Source organism: Onychostruthus taczanowskii, unplaced genomic scaffold (genome assembly GCF_017590055.1).
Source record: "Onychostruthus taczanowskii isolate IOZ18803 unplaced genomic scaffold, ASM1759005v1 scaffold13, whole genome shotgun sequence".
Lineage (NCBI taxonomy): Eukaryota > Metazoa > Chordata > Aves > Passeriformes > Passeridae > Onychostruthus > Onychostruthus taczanowskii.
In genome coordinates, this window is record NW_024498462.1 from 11,491,398 (window position 1) to 11,510,734 (window position 19,337).

The 19,337-nt window shown below is 44.0% G+C and overlaps 1 protein-coding gene across 2 annotated transcripts in view; it reads right to left on the reverse strand.

Moving 5' to 3' along the window:
* Window positions 1–331: 331 nt before the first annotated feature.
* Window positions 332–19,337, reverse strand: part of HDX (highly divergent homeobox) — a 35,941-nt gene continuing 16,935 nt past the window's right edge. For both annotated transcript variants that reach the window (XM_041396612.1, XM_041396611.1), the window contains 6 exons: window positions 12,231–12,377; window positions 8,571–8,778; window positions 4,962–5,041; window positions 3,306–3,389; window positions 1,139–1,261; window positions 332–926 (listed from right to left, as the gene is read on the reverse strand). In XM_041396612.1, coding sequence (XP_041252546.1) covers window positions 801–926; window positions 1,139–1,261; window positions 3,306–3,389; window positions 4,962–5,041; window positions 8,571–8,778; window positions 12,231–12,377 — 768 coding nt within the window. In that variant the 3' untranslated portion in view covers window positions 332–800. The remainder of the gene's footprint in view (window positions 927–1,138; window positions 1,262–3,305; window positions 3,390–4,961; window positions 5,042–8,570; window positions 8,779–12,230; window positions 12,378–19,337) is intronic.

A 19,337-nucleotide genomic window follows, 5' to 3' on the forward strand; every position in this document is an offset into this window, starting at 1 on the left:
GCTTGGTAAACTGGAGCAAAGTTTGTGGAAAAATACATAACCAAGAATTAAAATAATAAGCAGTATTTTAGCATTCAAGCTTTGACAAATAAAAACTGTGACTACAATCATTAAACTCTAAAGAGTGCAAACACCCAATCCCATTACTACTGTATTAGGAAGTTGTGTCCTGCAGGTATCAGGGTTCCCATTTCCACCTCATTTCTTCCAACACTTATCACTGCTTCTTTGCATTAATAATTTATTCATGATAATTCAATTTTTTCAGTTAGCCTTTCAAGGTTTTTTCAGCTATTTTGGTCAGAAAAATGGAAGATTTAACAATCTCAAATCAGAAAACTAAAAACACTTCAATTTAATTTCAGGTTTTCAAGCACAACTCAGAGAAAGCCTGTTATTCTATTTGGATCCCCAATTTTTAGTCCACCTACCTGAGTAAAAATGGGGAAAAATATAATAAACAGGCCTGGGGAGCACGTGGAGCTGGAGAACTCACCGTGTGTGTTTCCCACTCTTGCATCCCTGCTCAAAAAGACTTTGCTACAGAGCCAGAGCTGCTCTGGAGAGTCAGAGTTAATCCTACCCGAGGCCAAGCTGCTACCAGTGAACCCTTCCCTCACCCAGCTCTTTGATTTTCCAACCCCAGCATTGCCAATTCCCGGGCAGTGCAAGGCTGTGAGGAGCCAGAGCTGCCCTCCAGCACAGGCTGGGAACACTGCAGAGCAGAAGCCCCTCTCTCTGTCTCTCTCTCTCTCCTGCACCTCCCTGGGCTTTCTGCTGTGTCCTGCAGCACAGAGGCATCACAAGCTGTCCGAGGCGTTCTTCTCCGACAGCGACGAGAGGCTGAATGAGGTATCGTCGGGCTCCGGGGAGGTGTGGTTGAAATCCATCTCTTCAAGTTCAGGAGGTAAGTCTGAAAGCAGAGCCTACAAGGGAAAAATATATCTAATATATGGTATATGCACTATTAGGTGTGGGTTTTATGTCAGCGGTGATTTAAACAAAAAGTGTGAGAAAATTGTTTGAGTTTTTTAAACATAATTTGAGCCTCTGGAATAAACCCAAGGGAGGGACACAACACAAAAGGACAAGCATCTGTCAACATCAATTCTGATATTAAACCTGCTCCAGGATTTACCTGCTGCTGTTCCTTATCATCTGATTTAATTGCAAGTATCAAACTCCGGGTAAACGTCTGCAGCTCAAAATATTTCTGTTTGTGGCTCTCCAGCTGACTCTCGATGAACCTGACTTCTTCATTCTGTGGGGAAAGCACAGAGCTCTGGGAATGATCTCAGAACCATGGAATCCTTCAGGCTGGAAAAGCCCTCCAAGGCTGAGCCCAACCATCCCCCAGCACTGCTAAGGCCACCACTGACCATGCCCCCAGGTGCCACATCCACGTGTCTGTTAAATCCCTACAGGGATGGGGACAGGACAAAGCACTGGAATAACCACACCTAAACACCCCTGAGTCAAAACTAAACTATTTCAGTGACAATGACAACCAAAGCCCAGATCTCTTCCTAGAAGCAATCAGGGGGCTGAGAGAAGCGACAGCAAATAAATTCATTATTGCAGCAGAAGGCTTGACACAAAAACCAGGGAAATTACTTGAAAATTCCTCAAAGCTACCACAAATTAAAAGATAACATCCTCCAGCAGCTGGGTTTGATGTGGATGAAGTGTCAGCTCACCAAGCTCCTCAGGATCCCTCGGGTTAGAGAATAAACAGGAATATCAGAGAGTGACAGAACAGTTTGGAAGGGACCTTACAGATCATTCAGTCCCAGCCTCCACAGAGTTGTTTATGAGGCTGGAACTGGATGCAATATATTACAAAGTGAGGAAAAAAAAAATAAATAATTTGTGTGCTTTGGCTAAAAAAGCATTTTCCCAATCTATACTTGCAAATCTCTTAGTTAAAAATTCCACTACTTAAATGGAATTCCATTAAATAAATGGAAATAAGTATTTCCATTTATTCCAAGTATCTCTTCTCTTTCAAACTTAGTGGATCAAAATGCTAAACCTGTTGATTAGTGCAGAGCTAAAATTAATTTTGTCTGGTTATTCACTTTTGCAAAGATCATGAAAATCAAACTGTTTATTTAGGTTACAAGATCAAAGGCATTGCTCATTTTTGCAGAAGGGTTCTGCTTAATAGCACCAACTCATGAGAAAATAATGAAAAAAAGATGATATTAATGCTCACACAGGCTGGAATTCAGCTTTAGTTGACATGAAAAGTGTATTACATGTTGCTCTAAAGGTTTGCAACAAACCTTTAAAAATTATATTTTTGTTGGTTTTTCCCAGAAAATTCACATTTTTTCAGTGAAAGCCCTGCTCACCACACTGTTCCAGGTGATAACAGCTCTGGGAATGAGAGAGGAGTATTTGAGCTGCAATTCTGAGGCTTCTGTAAAAAGTCAGCTGAGTTCTTCCCTACGGATATTTAGCAGTTGCCTGTTTAGCTCTGGATTTCGCTCAGCCCGGGAAGAATTCAGATTTAGGCAGAAAACTCAGGGAGCAATCAGTGCTGTCAAACAAAGCCCTGGCTCTGCAGGGCACTGTCACAACAAGCCTCTCACTGCGCTGACAGGTGACATTAAGAAAAGGTCATTCCCTCTCCTGATTCATTCCCCGCTGCCCTTCCCAGGAAAACGCTGCTGGAAGGAGGAATTTCTGTTCTGGAGAGATGATCTGTTTATTATTTTGGTAATTGATTATTATCAGGAGAACAGACCTGGTTTCTTAGGGGAAAAAAATCAGCACTGGAGGTAAAAGCTCAAGAGAGGTGGAATTGTGGCAGCTCCTGGGGGAGCAGCACAGACACAACCCTCAGCCTTGCCAGGAAACAGGAGCTGCCAGGGTCCAGCTGCTTCTCCTCCCTCCCAGTGCCTCCACTTCCAGGCATGTCCTGGGAATGCCTTCTCCTCAGATGCCCCCACTCCAGCCAAGGATTCCTTCCAGCTGTCCAGTCCCTCCCAGAGCTGGCAGCACCACGCTGCAGGAACAGTGTTGCAGCATTCCGAGAACAGTTCTGCTGGGGTGGCTCCATAAATCCCTTTGTTGGGACACATGGAGGGAGCTGCAGCTCTGTAGAATTGGGGTTTTCCTGCCTTGATTTGGGTTGAAACATGGATAAAGTGGCTGGAGGTGGGATGAGGGCATGATGTGCACACTGGGAAAACAGCAGAGGAGCTCAGGATCCCACAGGCTTTTGCTGAATTCCTGACAGATCCAGCCCCTGAACTCCCTGGGGATTATCCCACTGTCCCTGACATGGCCCAGTCACTCACCTTGTAATCCAAAAGAGAACTCATCTGATCCACTTCAGAATTGCTGATCAGATCACTCTCCTCATCATCTAAAATTTCTATTTTCTGAAACAGAAGCGAACAGTTCATTCCAACACACAGAGGAGACAAACAAACGGGAATCCACATCCCAAAGAGTCAGGAGCAATGAAGGATGAAGGAGGAAGGATGAAGGAGGATAGATAAATGATGAAGAAGGAAGGAAGGAGGGAGAGCTCTGTGCTGGCTCCTGAGCAGCTCTGAGCCATGCAGCCCCATTAGATGGCAATCATGCACCTCAGCCAGGAGATCCAGCAGGAATCCAGTGGGAGCTGCTGCCATGGAGACTCGGGCTGTTTACAGAGGAGGAGCTCCCTGGCCCAGCTTTTTGACTTTAAGTTGCACATTTATCCCCTCACAGCCCCTGCTCTGCTCTATTGTTGCAAAGGAGGATCTGGAAGTTTATCCCTCTGGATAAACCAGCCCTCACAGCAAGTCCTGAGCTACTCCTGGCCTAAAGAAATCAGGGAGTTCTCCTCTGACCCTCCCTGGCCACATCCCCTTAGCTGCAGGGGTGCTGATCCCAAGGACACCTTCAAATGCATAAATATGGACATTTTCAAATACATAAATATGGACAATTCACAAAAATGTGGGGAGCTTTTTATACTGGGTTTCTAAAGACACCTAAAGCACAGTGTTCAGGCCAAGCTTAACACTGACTAAGACTCAGAAATACGTCCCAAGTTTTTTTTTTTTTATTGTTTTTAATTGTTTTGACAAGTTGTGAACATCTATGAACCTGTCCATAATAAGTTAAAGCAATTTTCCTATTTTTTAGGATGGTGTTTAACCCAGTGTAGGGAAGGGCCCCCACTGACCCAATCCATGTCCATGGATCATTCCTGAGGTTTTAATTCATGTTTTCCTGCAGCATGTGGCCCCTCCTGCCTGCACACCAGGAATTTCCCTGAAATCACTGGAGAAATCCTTCCAGGGGCATTCCCAGCTCTCTCTGGCAGACCCACCAAGCTCCCAAGCCTGTGCTGAAGGCAGGGAGGATAAAGCACATTTTGTGTGCTCCAGTGTCTGCCAGCCCAGCTGAATGAGTCCTGCTGCTCCATCAGACCCTCAGGAACACTGGGACTCCAATATTTTTGGTTTCAGACTCAGCTTGAGGAAGAGTCTCTAAGTAACTGCCAAACATTCACATTCCCCTTCTTAGACACACTTTTTAAGATAGGAGGGGAAAGAACTGATTAGAATTTCAAATAGGAAAACCTCTTATGCAAATACAATGTATTTTAGTCCAATTTTAAGTGCATTTTTAAGAAGTTTTGTTACAGTGCTTCAGAACAAAGTACGAAGAAACTCTTCCTTGGGTTTGTTCCATTGTTGTATCAAATGACAAAATCTGGGGCTCAGGCAGGTTGGGGAGCTGTCTCTTGGGCACCATCTCTGTAAACAATTTCTACTGAAGGTTTTAGGGTTTTTCCTGCTGTGTTTTAGAATTTTTAGTACATTTTTAAAACTCAAATAGGAAGGACTTTTAACACACACAACTGAAGCTATCACCTAGTGAAAAGCACAAGTGCTGGACAACAACCTCAACATTAATTAAGGAGTTATTAGTTGGTGGAAAAGGAAAGGTAAACATACCACATTATCAGCGGAAACTGGATTCTGGTCATCATCTTTATGGCCAATTTCTTCATTTTGAAGAGCTTCATTTGTCTCTTCTGCAGAAATAAATTGGTTTTGTCAGATTTCATTCCAATTTTATGCTGAAGGACCATTAATGGTGTTTACCACTAAATGTCACAGCAGTTAAATCCAACAGCAAAGTCATGGTATCAATGTCTAACCATAAACAGAATATCTGCCTTATTAAAAAGACATCTTGTCACAAGCATTTCAGGCCAACATCAAACCAAGTGCCACCTGAAACAACAACAAAACTCTCAGTTATTCTCTGCACCAAAACCTTCCCATTTTTAGGTTCAGGTTGGAATATTCAAAGGTAATGAAGAGTTTCACATCAGAGATGTGCAGAAGGGTTTTTTTAAAAATTAAAGTGAATTCCTACATGAAAAATTCTGCACTCCCTAAAATTCTGGGGTACATATCTAAATCCCACTTCCCCCTTGCAGACACTGATGGGTTTTGAACCAAAACTTGATCAGATTATGGCAAATGCTTATCCCCAGTGAACCTAAAGTGCTTTTTTTTATGTATAAACACTTGAAAACAGAGCAGATTTTACTCTGGTATTTCAACCACAATGCATGAGATGATTCCACTGACCTTAAAAGCCAAGGAGAACAAAAAACCCAAAAAAAGGTAAGTCTATTCACCCCTAAAATTGAAGTTTGTTTCTCATATTTACTTGACTTCTGCATATTAAAACATAAATCTATGACACATATTAAATATAAAGAGGAAAAGAGGGAAGGGGCAGCAAGGTTCAGATGATTGAGAGTCTGCACCCTCACACAAACACAGGGATAACAGGATTTCCCTGGGATTACCAAAGACAGGGAAATGTTTAGGCCAGACCACAGAGAGCCAGTTCATGGTTTTAAACAATTTCTAAGTTAAAAATCTCTACACTGAGCAAATTTGATTGGGGATTGTTTCAAATGAACTCAATGTACCACTGGTCACAGCTCCGTAGGACAGTTTGTGCCAGGAGCACATGGGATCAAAGGGAGCAAGGATGGGTGGAGGTCACTTATGGCAAATGCTTATCCCCAGTGAACCTAAAGTGCTTTTTTATGTATAAACACTTGAAAACAGAGTAGATTTTACCCTGGTATTTCAACCACAATGCATGAGATGATTCCACTGACCTTAAAAGCCAAGGAGAACACAAAACCCAAAAAAAAGGTAAGTCTATTCACCCCTAAAATTGAAGTTGGTTTCTCATATTTACTTGACTTCTGCATATTAAAACATAAATCTATGACACATATTAAATATAAAGAGGAAAAGAGGGAAGGGGCAGCAAGGTTCAGGTATGATTGAGAGTCTGCACCCTCACACAAACACAGGGATAACAGGATTTCCCTGGGATTACCAAAGACAGGGAAATGTTTAGGCCAGACCACAGAGAGCCAGTTCATGGTTTTAAACAATTTCTAAGTTAAAAATCTCTACACTGAGCAAATTTGATTGGGGATTGTTTCAAATGAACTCAATGTACCACTGGTCACAGCTCCGTAGGACAGTTTGTGCCACGAGCACATGGGATCAAAGGGAGCAAGGATGGGTGGAGGTCACTGGGTGAGGTCACTCCTCAGGGACATTCCAGGGCACCAGGAACTCTGTAACCCTGGCAGTCACCCCTTGGATTCAACAGCTGAAGGAAGCAGCTCCCTACAGCATTCCCAAGTCCTTAAACATTCATCCTCAGCTCACAGAACTGGCACAGCCCTAATGGCCTCCACCTACACACTGTGGATTCAATTAACACACAATTAAAGAAGGTGAGGCAATATGAGAGCTTTAATGATCCCTTTTGCATCACAGCACAGCTTTTTTTTTTTATATTTATACATTACATTTTAAAAGCAGAAGCCATCAACTTTAATCACTCTAATTAGGTGACCAAAAATTGCTTTTGTCTATCTTTCAGAGTGGTTTTTTGCCATTTTGGTTTTGTTTTTTTAATAAATTAGGACCAAAAGTTGCAGTTCTCAAACATTAGAACAATTCCCTGTCTGGGACTGAACATAACTCATGGGTATTGGGGGAAATATTTTCCAGGAAGTTCAAAACCAGCTGAGCTGCAGCAGTGATACCTCCTCCTTTGAACTGGAGAAATGAACAGAAATAATTGTAGTGGGAGAATAAAGGAATGAAGGTGGGATTCCTGAATGCTGTGGAAATCCTGTCATTTCCTTGCATTTCCTTAGGCTTTGATAGTAATAATGCACCCAGATGTTCAGCCTCACCCTGCCTGCTGAAAGCCTGGCTCAACCAACATGGAATTATTCCTCACTTGAACTGCAGACACTTCAGACTCTTCCCTGTCACCGTTTTCTCTGACTTAAATCAGCTCCTTCCACACCTCAGGCAAATCAAGGATCTGAGATTCCTCATCTCACTTGGCTTTCAATCACTTGACCCATTTCTTTATCATCTTATTCCCTCTACAGTGGAGTATGACAAAGCTCTCCCAAACTCATTCCCAGCCGCCTCCGTTCCCCTGGCTCTTCCCTTGAAACTGTTCTGAGGACATGCCAGGACCAAGCCTGGCACACTGAGCTGCAGAGCAGCAGGCCCGAGGTCAGACTCTCTTTTAGCTTGCAGAGCAAAGGCTCCATTGATCTCCTGTTAGCACTGGGAGCAATTAGTGAGTGGGGGATGTGCCGGGCTCATGGACAGGAGGGGCAGGGAGACATCGATCCCATGGGCTCCTGGGAGGGAACAGGGAATTCAGCTGAAGGCACTTCTCCCTCCAGATCCTGCAGTTTACTAAGGACACCCCCTGTGTGTGCAGTTCCAAGGCTCCTGGGCTGTCCCCTGCTCCTGGCTTTGATCTGCTGGTTGTGTTTGCCTGTCAGACAGAGCAGCAGGAGGCCTGGGCAGCTCCTTGTTCCAGCCTGAGCTGAGGGGTTCCCTGCCAGGAGAAATGGGAATGCACAGTCCCAGCAGCTCTGCTCAGTACCAGCAGCAGCTCCAGCCCCACCAGTGCCTGGGGTGGCTCAGCATCACGGGGATGGAGCTGTGGAATCATGGGTTGGGATGGGAGGGACCTTAAAGCTCATCCAGTGCCACCCCTGCCGTGGGCAGGGACACCTTCCACTGTCCCAAGCTGCTCCAAGCCCTGTCCAGCCTGGCCTTGGGCACCTCCAGGGATGGGTGACAAATGGAATGGCCATTCCAGCTGGCTGGGGAGAACTGAGCAGCTGGCAGAGAGCATTTTCAAAATCTGGCTTCCTTGGGAAGTGAGGCTTCCCCAGCTGTACTGGCTGCCCAGCTCTCACTTCAGCACCAGCAGAACGTGAACTGTTGACTTCATTTCTGATGAATCTGGCAGAAATGGGACTCTTATGATCAAAGGTTTTTCCAGCCTTTGTACAACAAACCCAACAAAACTCAGAGACACAGAGGCAGAAGAAAGAGACCAAACAGTACCTTCAGCCCAGGCGGGGTGGAGCACTTGTGACTCTGTCAGACGTTTTTGAATGTGTACAACAGAATCCAAAGCATGCACACTGCACAAAATTGAAAATATAGGCACAGTAGTAACTGCATTCCAAATACCTTGTGAGCTTCCTTCAGATAAGCAGATTGATACTTCATCATTCCTATCATTATCATCCCCCACTTCAGTAGCAGTTTCCTCTCCTGGATTAAGTGCTGATTTAGAAACAAATTCAGATTGATCAGAGAAATCAGCAGGACCTCCTCTAGGGGGTGGGACCTCAATCCCCATTAAACGATATTTCCGTCTTCGATTCCCAATCCAAGTCTTGTAAGAGAAATAAACATGAATGATATCAGAAACTATAACAAAAGCAACAGACCCCCAACCAAGTGACATCAGCACATCTGGCCTACAGGAGCAAGGGTGCAGCCAGCAGTTCAGGGAGCTGAGTATTCCCCAGTATTTCCCCCTCCTGAGGCTGCTTCCCAAAATCCTGTGTCCAGGTTCAGCTTTCCAAGGAAGGTGCACAGCAAAAGGAAAAGAAGCAATAGGCACAAGTGGCAGCAAGGAAGTTCTGAATGGAATTGAGAATATAAAAGACAAAATAATGTTTTACAGTGAGGTAGAGGGGCAGTTTGTCCATAAAAGTCTTGGTAGCTCCAGCCTTAGAGGTACTCAACGTTTTACTGGACAACATCCTGAGAAACCTGACTTGATTCCAAAGTAAATCCTGCTCCAGATAAAGAGCAGGACTAGGTGACTTTGTAAGGTTTCTGCCTAAATTATTCAACAAATTTAACATAAGATCTTTGATCCAGGCTCTCCTACTCTGCAACTTCCATAAGGGGACTGAAGCATCTGATGACCCAAACATCTCCCCTGTTCTAGGATTTCCTGCAGCACAGAGGGAACAGGGCAAGGTGACAGATCCAGAGCACTCCCCTTGGAGGACAGGAAGGAACTTGGAAGAATAAAACTCAGAGCAGCTCATCCTTCAGTCCCCTTTGGCTGTAAAACAGAGCTTTAGGAAAAGTTGTTTGCATTGAGGGCAGAGGAGCACACTGGGAACAGTCTGGGAGATGAAACCAGCCCAGGGAACCTGGAGACCCTGCCATGGTGGGATGGAGATGGATGCTTTAAGTTCATCTTACATCAATAAAATTGAATTTCAAAGGAGAAAAAAAAAAGAAGACCCACATTCTAAATTCTCCAAGTGGATCTGTACCTGGTCATTAATTTGCCTTCTCTGATGAAGAAACATTTACATGAAAATTTATTAAAGATTCAGAGTTTAACATGATGTAACAAGAATTGTCTGCAACTCTTCACCTCCTGAGACTCTCCCATCCCTTGTGTCACTCCTCATCTCATCTCAACTCTGCTCAACAGCCCCTGTACCCCAGACCCTTCATTCCATCAAATCAGTTCTCCACTGGCAACCAAAAATCCTTCCCAGAGCCAGTTTCTGGCTCACTTCCACTTCTTTACCAACTGCTACTCCCACTCTTCTGGGGCTGGCTCTCGTCCCCCTTCCCACCACCCACATCCCCAGAAACAGGAGCAGCAGCTCCTGGGTTTGAAAATATGATCAGGCCATGGCAAAATGCACATCCTTTCCATGAGGCCTCTGTTCCAAATGAGTATCCCAAGACATTAAAATATTTTAGGATTTTTTTTGAAGACACACTGAACATCACTCTGGCCTTATTTCAGAAATACCTGCCCTGTTCCTCCTCCTAGGGTTCTGGGAAAGTTGAATAAAAAACTTTTTGCTTATAATACCTTGATTACCAAAGAGAAAAAGTAACGGAATATTAACAGCAGTCCCAAGTGCTAAACACAGTTTCATGCTGTGCCAGCCTTGGAAAAAAAAACCCTTTTAAAGCTGCATCTCTAACAAGCTAACAGATAACATGCTGAAAGTATTTTTAGCAAATCTTTTTTGTTGGCTGGTATTTGCTTTCCCAGCTTGCTGATTTTCCTCTTTGAAGAATGCACAACAGGTATGCAGAGAGAACTACCTGGATGTTTTTTTTCTATTGCCTACAGTTTGGGGAAAAAAAATTAAACAAAACCCCCACACAAGCAGCCCTTTGAGATCTGGGTCTCTTTTTTTCCAAGCAGTGTATTGCCATTCTTTAAATTTTCCCATCATCTTGTGATTTTAACAAACAGTGCTAACAAAATTTAAAATTGAATATATCTCTTTTTTAGTAAAAAAGGCACTTGGGAAAGGCAGATCTTTTCACAGACTTTTCAAAGCAGAAAATCTTTCATTCAACATACTGAGAATGTCAGAGAAGATGAACATGTTTTGATAGTGTCTCAAATTAAATGGGGAAGAGAAGGTTCCACATCCTGTGTGCTGTGCCGAACAGAGAATATTCTGGAACAGCAAAACAGTGAGGGCAAGAGCAAACTGGAATTGCCCCGTGGGAAATCATCTTGAGAGTTCTATCCCTAAAATACATCCTCCTTAAACACTGCCAGCAAGGTCTGTGAGTGCATGGGATCATTTGTGACCTGCTCTGGTACAGGTGATGGCAGAGCCTTCTGGGGTGTCCTGGTCTCTGCCCTGAGGACAGAGACATTCCAGCAGGAGGAAAGGTTTGCACAGAACCCCACGGTGTCATCCCTTGTGTGCCAATGAGGATGTCCCCAAGGGAACAAACCAAGGGAGCCTGGGTGTCACTGTGCTGTCCAGGAGGTGCTGTCAGGGGGAACAGCTTCACCTTCAGAGAGCAAAGGGAAATCCTTGGAAAACAAGGAACAGCTTTGCTCTCTACAGAGTGATTAAAAGAGTGATTCTCTTCAGCCTCCAAAACTACAATTGGGTTTTTTAGAATTCCTGTGTGCCCACAAAAACAAATAACCAGATTGGTGTTCAACCTAAAAGCAGCTTTGGGACCATTTGGATGCACCAAGCCAGAGGTCTCCACAGCAGGAGAGCTTCACTGAGGGCTCTCAGCCCTGCTTCTGCAGCACTGTCAGGAATTTGGGAAACAGGTGCAAAAAGAGGATGAAGGCTGAAAGGAATAATCCCAATTGTCACAAGGGAAAGGAAGGCTCCTGTCCTTGTCTGACTGCAAACAGTGGGGCCATTTCCTGAGGCTGGGATGGGCAAAGAGACCCCAGAGTGCTGCTGGGTGTCTGCTCATCCAGGGCACAGTGACACAACATCCCAGCCTCTGGAGGAGATGATGTGCAGAATTTTTGGGAGCCAAGTCATCTCCAGCACACCTGTGCCTCCCTCAGCCACCTACAGCAACCATCAAACTGAACTGACCCAGGATTCCTCCATCACACCTCAACCTGCCCTCAAGACAGTCTTGTCAAATATTCTTCTTTCCTATTTTGGAGCATTTTCTTTTATACAATTTTCCCTATAAGCATGAATGAGAAGTATTTTCCCTGTATCTCTAGAAAAGCCCTTTTTTGGTATCTTATTAGCAATATAAATAGTATATTGCTAATACACTATATGCTTTCAGTCTTCTAGGATCTCCCTCAAAAATGTAACACTTTTACTTAAAATTTTACTCAAGAGAATGTCAAACAGCTCCTAGTGCTGCTTTGCTGCTGATCAATAAGACCCTGACCTGAGGGCTTTTACTAAATATAGACTGCAGAAAGAGCAGGAGAGCACTTCCCAACATGGTCATTCATTATGTAATACGTGAAATCTATTTCAAGCTTCCTCATGAAATTTTTAAAGCCTTTCATCTGTCCTATTTTTGCTCCTGCGACAAGATAAGGGAAGACTCTGGATTTCTTACCCGAACTATTTCACAGTCAACATTTAATTCTGCAGCCACAGCTTCAATTTTCTCTCTGCAGACTGAGCCCAGGCTGGTCATGCCATTGTCCCAGTATTTCTTTAGGGTAGCTAAGTCTCGGTCACTAAATTGTGTGCGGTCCTGTAACTGCAAGATAAAAAAAAAATACTGTTAGATTGAAAAAAAAATCTGCTTATCCTGAGCATTCATGTCCAGAGGTCTTCCACACAGTAACACACACGTTCTACTGTCTCCATCTCTCTTCTCTTTTAAGTCTCCCTTAAGAATTTGGGCTTTTTTTCATTTCTTTTTTTTTTTTATCCAGGGCACTTCAGAGTTCCCTGGGATTTGCTGTAAAAGCAGTGGCAGCATTAACACAAGTTTAAGGGGCTTCAGCTTTGTTTCAACTCCACCTGATTTCTTTGGTAATTTGTTTTATCTCATTCTATAAGGCCTTACTGAAAATAACTTTTTTTTCCCTCTTGTGCTGTTTACTCTCTCCACCCAAATTATGCAAATTACTCCTTAAAGGCTTTTCAAGTTTCTCACCCTCCCCCCTTAAACTTCTTTTATCTTACTGCAAACTACAACACATGCATAATTCAAAGGATTCTGACTTCCTAAAGGGAATACTTTAATGTTTATGTGGTGAGCTTGAGTTTAAATTGGCTCCACTGTTTATCTGCGAGTTCCCAAACTCTTTGTCTACGTTTATCAAAACATGTGATAGTGGATCAGTAATAAAAGGACTAACACTGAAAAAGAATTCCTAAACATCTTACCACTGTTTGAACTGGTGTGAGCACAGAAAGTATTTCTCTAGTAGAGCTTCCAAGCTTTAAGAAGCTTTTCACACAGAATTTTATCTAAAATCTACAGTTTCATTACACCAATCCATGTTTTTCACTTTTCCTGCTATTCAGAGGACAGAAAATGAACCACAAAGTCTGCACTGGTAACTGGTAGCCCATGTGCCACATGTGTCATTATTTCAGTAGCTCAATTGTGTTCATGATTTCAATAGCTGAATCCTGTGTTTGCTCATTTAAAAATCGTTAAAAGTTAGAAAGAAATAATTTTAAGTGAAATAAAAAGTAATTTTACAGAACTAGGATCATTTGACAATCTTGTACAGTTCCCAGTTCCAGCTTTTGTTAATCTTCAGAATATCGTAATTGTCGCAATTTTCTTCTCTTAAAAATTACTATTTCTCAAAATGTTAGAAGTATTTGAGCCTCCTCAATATAGGAACACAGAATAGGGGCACCAAACCTTTGTCTTTCTAAAGTAATCCCAGTAAAAAGATGCACCAGATAAATTCAAATATGGTCTGGTTGCACTTGCTGACCTTGGAGGTCTTTTCCAACCTTGATGAATCCACGATTAATTGAGTGCCCAGCAGGCACTGAGAGCTTTTCCTGGCTGTAGTTCCATCACCCCAGTCTGGGATTCGAGGGGCTGTTCCCATCCTGCCCATGGCAGCACAGCTGATGGTGGGGAGCACCCTGGGCACCCCTGAGCCCTGCACAGCCCTGGGCAGCCCAGCACAGAAATGCTCCTGGGCAGAATGCCCCGTTCACCCACCAGGAATGCACTTGGCTGAGTGAAGGCTGCTCCAGGCTGAGCAGAGTGCAGCTCCAGAGCCGGGCAGAGCCAAATCCCCGGTGCCCGAGCGCCCGGAGCTGCCGCCGCTGTCGCTGCACGCCTGACCTGAGCTCCTCCTGACACCAAGCCGTGGGCAAGGACCAAAGTGTCCAAGATCCAAGCCTGGATCACTGCAGCAAGAACTGCTTTTACAGCTGCTGGCAAAAGAGATTGGGACTTGGGCAGAGCTCTGCTCTGCAGCCCAGCACGGGGGAGAGGGAAGGCAGAGAGGAGGGACAGCAGAGCTCAGGCTGCACAGTTATCCCGGCCTATCCACGTTCCTGACTGCTCAGGGCCACCTCACCCCCTAAAGGACACGGGGTGTTTTAAACATAAATAACTAACACTGCTGCAGCTTCTGCAGAGTCCACACTGCTGCAAGCCCTCGCAGTGAACTCACAGAGCTCCCTGTGATCAGTGCAACACACGGCAACCCCTCACATTTAACATCCACACCTCAACGCCCACACCTGCCCTTCCAGGTACAACTCTCTCATTCCAGCCCATTCGCTTGAGTGCTGCACTCAATGACTCCTGTGGGGTCCCTTCCAGCTCAGAACAGTTTGTGGAATTCTGTGGAGCACCAGGAAATGTGCCTGGTGTTACAGCACAGGTAAGGGGGAACCTTGCTCAGGTTGTCTTCTCCCACCCCGGTGGTTGTGCTGGCCAAATTAGAACAAAACCCAAAGGAAGTCCAGCTGCTGCTGCAGGAAGCTCAGGTTTCTTCTTGCCACGTGGTTTTCCAGTTATTCAGAAATGCTTCCTCTCCTGAAAGAACCCAGGGCAAGGCCTGGGTAGCAGGAAAAGTGATCTGCAAGAGATCCTGCCTTGGACTAAAGACACCCAGAGCCTGCCTCAAGTTCCCCAAGAGATGTTGCTCAGGAAGGTGAAGAGCCTGCCCAGCTTTTACTTACTCAAAACAAGGACTTTTACATGAAAAAAGCAAAATTTAGCAAAAGCATCTGGCCTTCAAAAATTTTCCTTAAAAAGCAGAGTCAGATCTTTTATATTTTAGTGGATAGATGTTAATTCTGATGACCTACTGCAAATGTTTCAATAAAGATATTATTAGATACATCACTATTCAATGGTTTTCACCTCACAACTGCTGTATAATTATGTTAATATAATTTATATTTTCTGCTTTGGAGTCTCTGTCTCATTTTAGCCATTTTGTTCTGCCAAGACCAGCACTGAGGAACCCCTGTGCTCTGCCAAGTTCTCAGAGATCCTGAAGGATCATCATTTACACACCCTGCCTCAATAGCTGCACCAGCATCATGGGATCAGTGTCACTCCTTAAGCTCAGCAGATGTAAATGACACTTGAGCAGGTCCAAATCTCAGCTCCAGATTAGCTGCCTTCGTGTAACACGCTGTGCCATGGGCCTTATCAGCACTTTCTTAGGGAAATCACAAACTACCTTCAATTACCAGGATCATCCCCCTGACATGGATCATACCCAAGTTTGACTCCTGCATTATAAACTGCTTAAAAATTACATAATGACTTTTGTCAGAAAAGAAAGGATAGAATTTCTACATTGTACATGTAACTAAGCTTCCATCAATTTAGTTAATAACCTTCTCATGCTTAATATCATCAGAGGTAATGAGGGACCAAGAGGAAAACCTCAGAGCCCTACAAATATCATAATATTCATCATTATAGGAGAAAATATCAGAAGATAATATTGGAAAGCTTCATATTTATGACAATACTTATAGGTGAAGGCAAGCCAGTAATTCAGTTCTTATTTTTCATGTCATTAAGCTCTGAATACAATTCTCATTTCCGCTCTTCAGATGCCCAGCTTGCTGATTCAAGGCTTGGCTTTGATAGTGCTGGCTGTTGGCTGAATCCTTTACATTTCCCACTTGTGTTGGCCACAGTTTAAGAAGCAGCAGAAGCTTTGTCCAGCAGAATCCAGCTGATCCATTCCCAAGGAAAAGCAAATTGAATCGGCAGCTGTGCCGCGCGCAGGGTTAAACCCGGCTTATCCCCGACCTCCCAAGTGTAACACCACCATCCTTGGAAGAGATGACCCAGTTTGTCAGAGACATTCCTGGCTCTTTGCCAGCCCCTCATCCCCCCCACCGTGCAGCAATTTCTGTGGTGCAAATCCGGTGTCTATAATTGGGATGAATAATTGCACGGAGTGGAGTGTCCTCATCCTGCCTTTTCTCAGAGCCTGCGGTTTTACATCGGCTTTTATGCACCACTTGAAAATGTTTCAGGCCATGTGCACAAAATCTATACACAAATTTCAGATTATTAATCAAAGACATGTTAAAAAATGGAAGAACTTGAGTTTTTATACATAACTTGCATTTATGCTGCAGCTGAGCACTGTGTGTGGTGTTCATTTCAATTGCAGTGAAATCATACTAAATCAACATTCAGTTCTGATACTTGGTGATGAAATGGGCTGAGGTAATGGTTATTTTTAGCAAACAAACCTCTCACAAACAAATTTTCCATGCCTTTGATCCCTGTCACTGCTTCTCTGTTATATTTTGGGAGGAATGGGAAGATCAGAAGCACTCAAAGTATTCAAGGTATGAACAAATCCCAGATTCTTCTGTACAAGCACAGTGTCATTTTGCCTTATTCACCTTTCCCAGTGACATCAGCATGGAGCTCTCTGAACCCTGACACTAATTAATATCTGTTTTCTTCAGAGGATTATCAATTCTCACCTCAGGATCTTATTTGTATGTATTCACAGTGATTTCTGAATGATTCCACTACGTTTCTCCTTTCACATCTGCACCATTTAATATCATTCTTGCTTTTCAGTTTACTATTTCTTGATTTCCCACATACAAATTCTGAAGGACTGCATTTTCCCTTAACACACCAAGATATTTAACCCCATTAAAGCTGTTCCAGATTACACATTCCTTCAGCCTGAGGTTTCAGCTTCAGGTTTCACCAGTGCCACAAAGCTGCCCCCTGTCAGTGACAGCCTTGCTGAGCTTAGGCTGGACTCTGCTGCTCACACAGCTGCACAAACTCAGGCACAAAGGTGTCTGAAGGCACCCTTCCACTCCTCCTGCTCACACACTGAGAGGTTTCTGTAGCACAGACTTTTTGCATCTTTCCCCACTGGGTAAGCATGAAGTGTGCTCTGATGGAAGCAGAGGTGATAAATATTTCATAGCACCCCATTGTGAGAAGAGCTGTAACTGCTTCAGCATGCAGCCAAAATTACAGATATTCTGTTAATATCTGTTTCTAAATCAAACTCAATAAAAAAGATTAAAATAACCAAAAAGAGATATCAATGCAATGAACAGTCTAGCAAAGAAATTACACTCTGAGCCCCAGTCATTTCACTCTGATTTCCAAAGCAACCCTCAAACCGCACAAACTGACAACTCACCCTTCTGGAGATTTTGAGCTGATCTGTGTAATAGTGAATGTTCAGCCTCAAAGTAAACTGATTTTTAGATTTTTAATTATAATTCTTACTTGATCTATCAATATCTTTCTCACATTGGACCAGAAAGTTTTGCAGTTCCTGTTCAGGCAGGATGCATCCCTTGCCTGCAGGCTCACAGCAGACAATAAGCCAGGGTGATTTTTGGCACTGGGGTGCAGCACATCATGGAATAAAAAATCACCAGACCTGTCCCCCTTTGCATTCCTTCAGCACTGCTGGGGGACAAGGAGGTGCTGCTCCCTGCCAGAAGGCCAGGCCATGCTATGGATGGTATTACCAAAGCACAAATACCTTGAGATATGTATTTAAATATCTCAGAGCAGGAGGAAACACTTCAGTCAGTATTCCAAACGGCACAGAGCAGGAGCAAGCCCAGTGTTCCCTGCAGAGATTCCAGCTGGGCTCAGCTTTCCCTTTTTCCCACCCTCTGGCTCGCTCAGACACGCTCCCACTGACCTGACTGAACCACAGTCTTCCCCTCTCCTGGGAGAGCAGAGAAGGTGGAGAGAACTCCCCAAGTTCCTCCTGGAATAGTTTTAAAACAAAAGGCAGAGTTGAGGTGGCCTCTGACTGCAGGAGCTTTAGTCCCTGCTGGGTTCTCTGTGGAGCTGCTCTGAGGTGTTTGCTCTCAGCTCACGTTGGTTCTCCTGAGCCTGGCACGCCCCAGGCCAAGCAGGAGCTTTCTTTAGGGTTCTACTGAGGTGTCTCCCCACAAAATCCAGCTGTGCTCCCATGCCCAGAACAGCTGGGGGCAGCTGTCACACCTCAGCCCCTCCACCTGCCCAAAGTGTGCCTGCACTCCTGTGACAGAGTTTTATTCAAACAGCCAATGTGCAAACAGTGATATTCTAACACTCTCCACCCATTTCAGGTCCTTCCTGTCCCCAGATACAACAGTCTGAGAGCCCAGACACCCCAAAGTGAAGCTCAGGGCAGACAAGCCCCCCTCTCCCCCAAAAGGGAACTTCACCACTAAGACCCAGCTTATCCAGAGCCACCATGTGTGTGACAAATGCTCTCCAGAGCACACCAGTACCCTTAAATCTACCACAAACACAACCCATTCTGTTCAGACCTCAGATGACACAGAACTGAAGCACAGTCAGTACACTCAAGAGCTAAGAACAGAAGTGAAGATATTTTCTTCCTTTTAATTCTCCTTAACTGATACCTTCACTGCTATTTTTGAATCCTGGTTATCCTTCCACCACCCTGTGAAAAACCAAAAATCAATGCATTCATAAAGGCCACTGCACATGCACCAGGACAGAACACAGAACTCTGTCATTTCCAAAGACACTCTCATGAGTTACTGAGAGGGTGATATTTCTAGACTAATATTCATTAACAATCAGGATTACATCATCCTACAGCAGAGCTGAGCAGACGAGAAAGAGTTTCTGCAGAACTGCACAGCTTTTATTTCTCTCCTGATACAGTTGAAGGACAGGGCAAGGGAAACAAAACATCAAGGCAGAAGATTAAAAATTCAGAGCATCTAAAAGACAATCTTCTCCATTTTAACCAAAATACAGATTAGCCTTTTTCCTGTTTGAATGGCAGTAATTGCCATAATGACACTTCTACAACTCTATCCATTCTATTTCTGTTCCCTCACACTCTTTATTCAAAAGAATTTCACAGTTGAAATCAAAGTTTCTAGGAAGCAGAAGCTTTTTCTCCTTTGCTTGTCTTACCCCTGTGTGTACACAGCAGTTTCAGAGTGCCAAGTCCTCAACCTGCCCCCTTGAAGGAGGCTGATTCTGCACTCAGACTGGGAAAGTGCATCCACAAATCTGGACACAGATATTGTCAAACAGATTGTATTAACCAAAGGGTTTTATGCATTTTATTGATTAAAAAGAGAAATGAGTAAAGGTCTAAGGAAAAAGAATTCTCTAATTACCATCCTTAATGGTCTCTCACCAGGAAAGATATTGAGAGGCTGGAGCAGAGAAGTGAATGGAGCTTGGGCAGGGTCTGGAGCACCAGGAGAGGCTGAGGGAGCTGGGGGGATC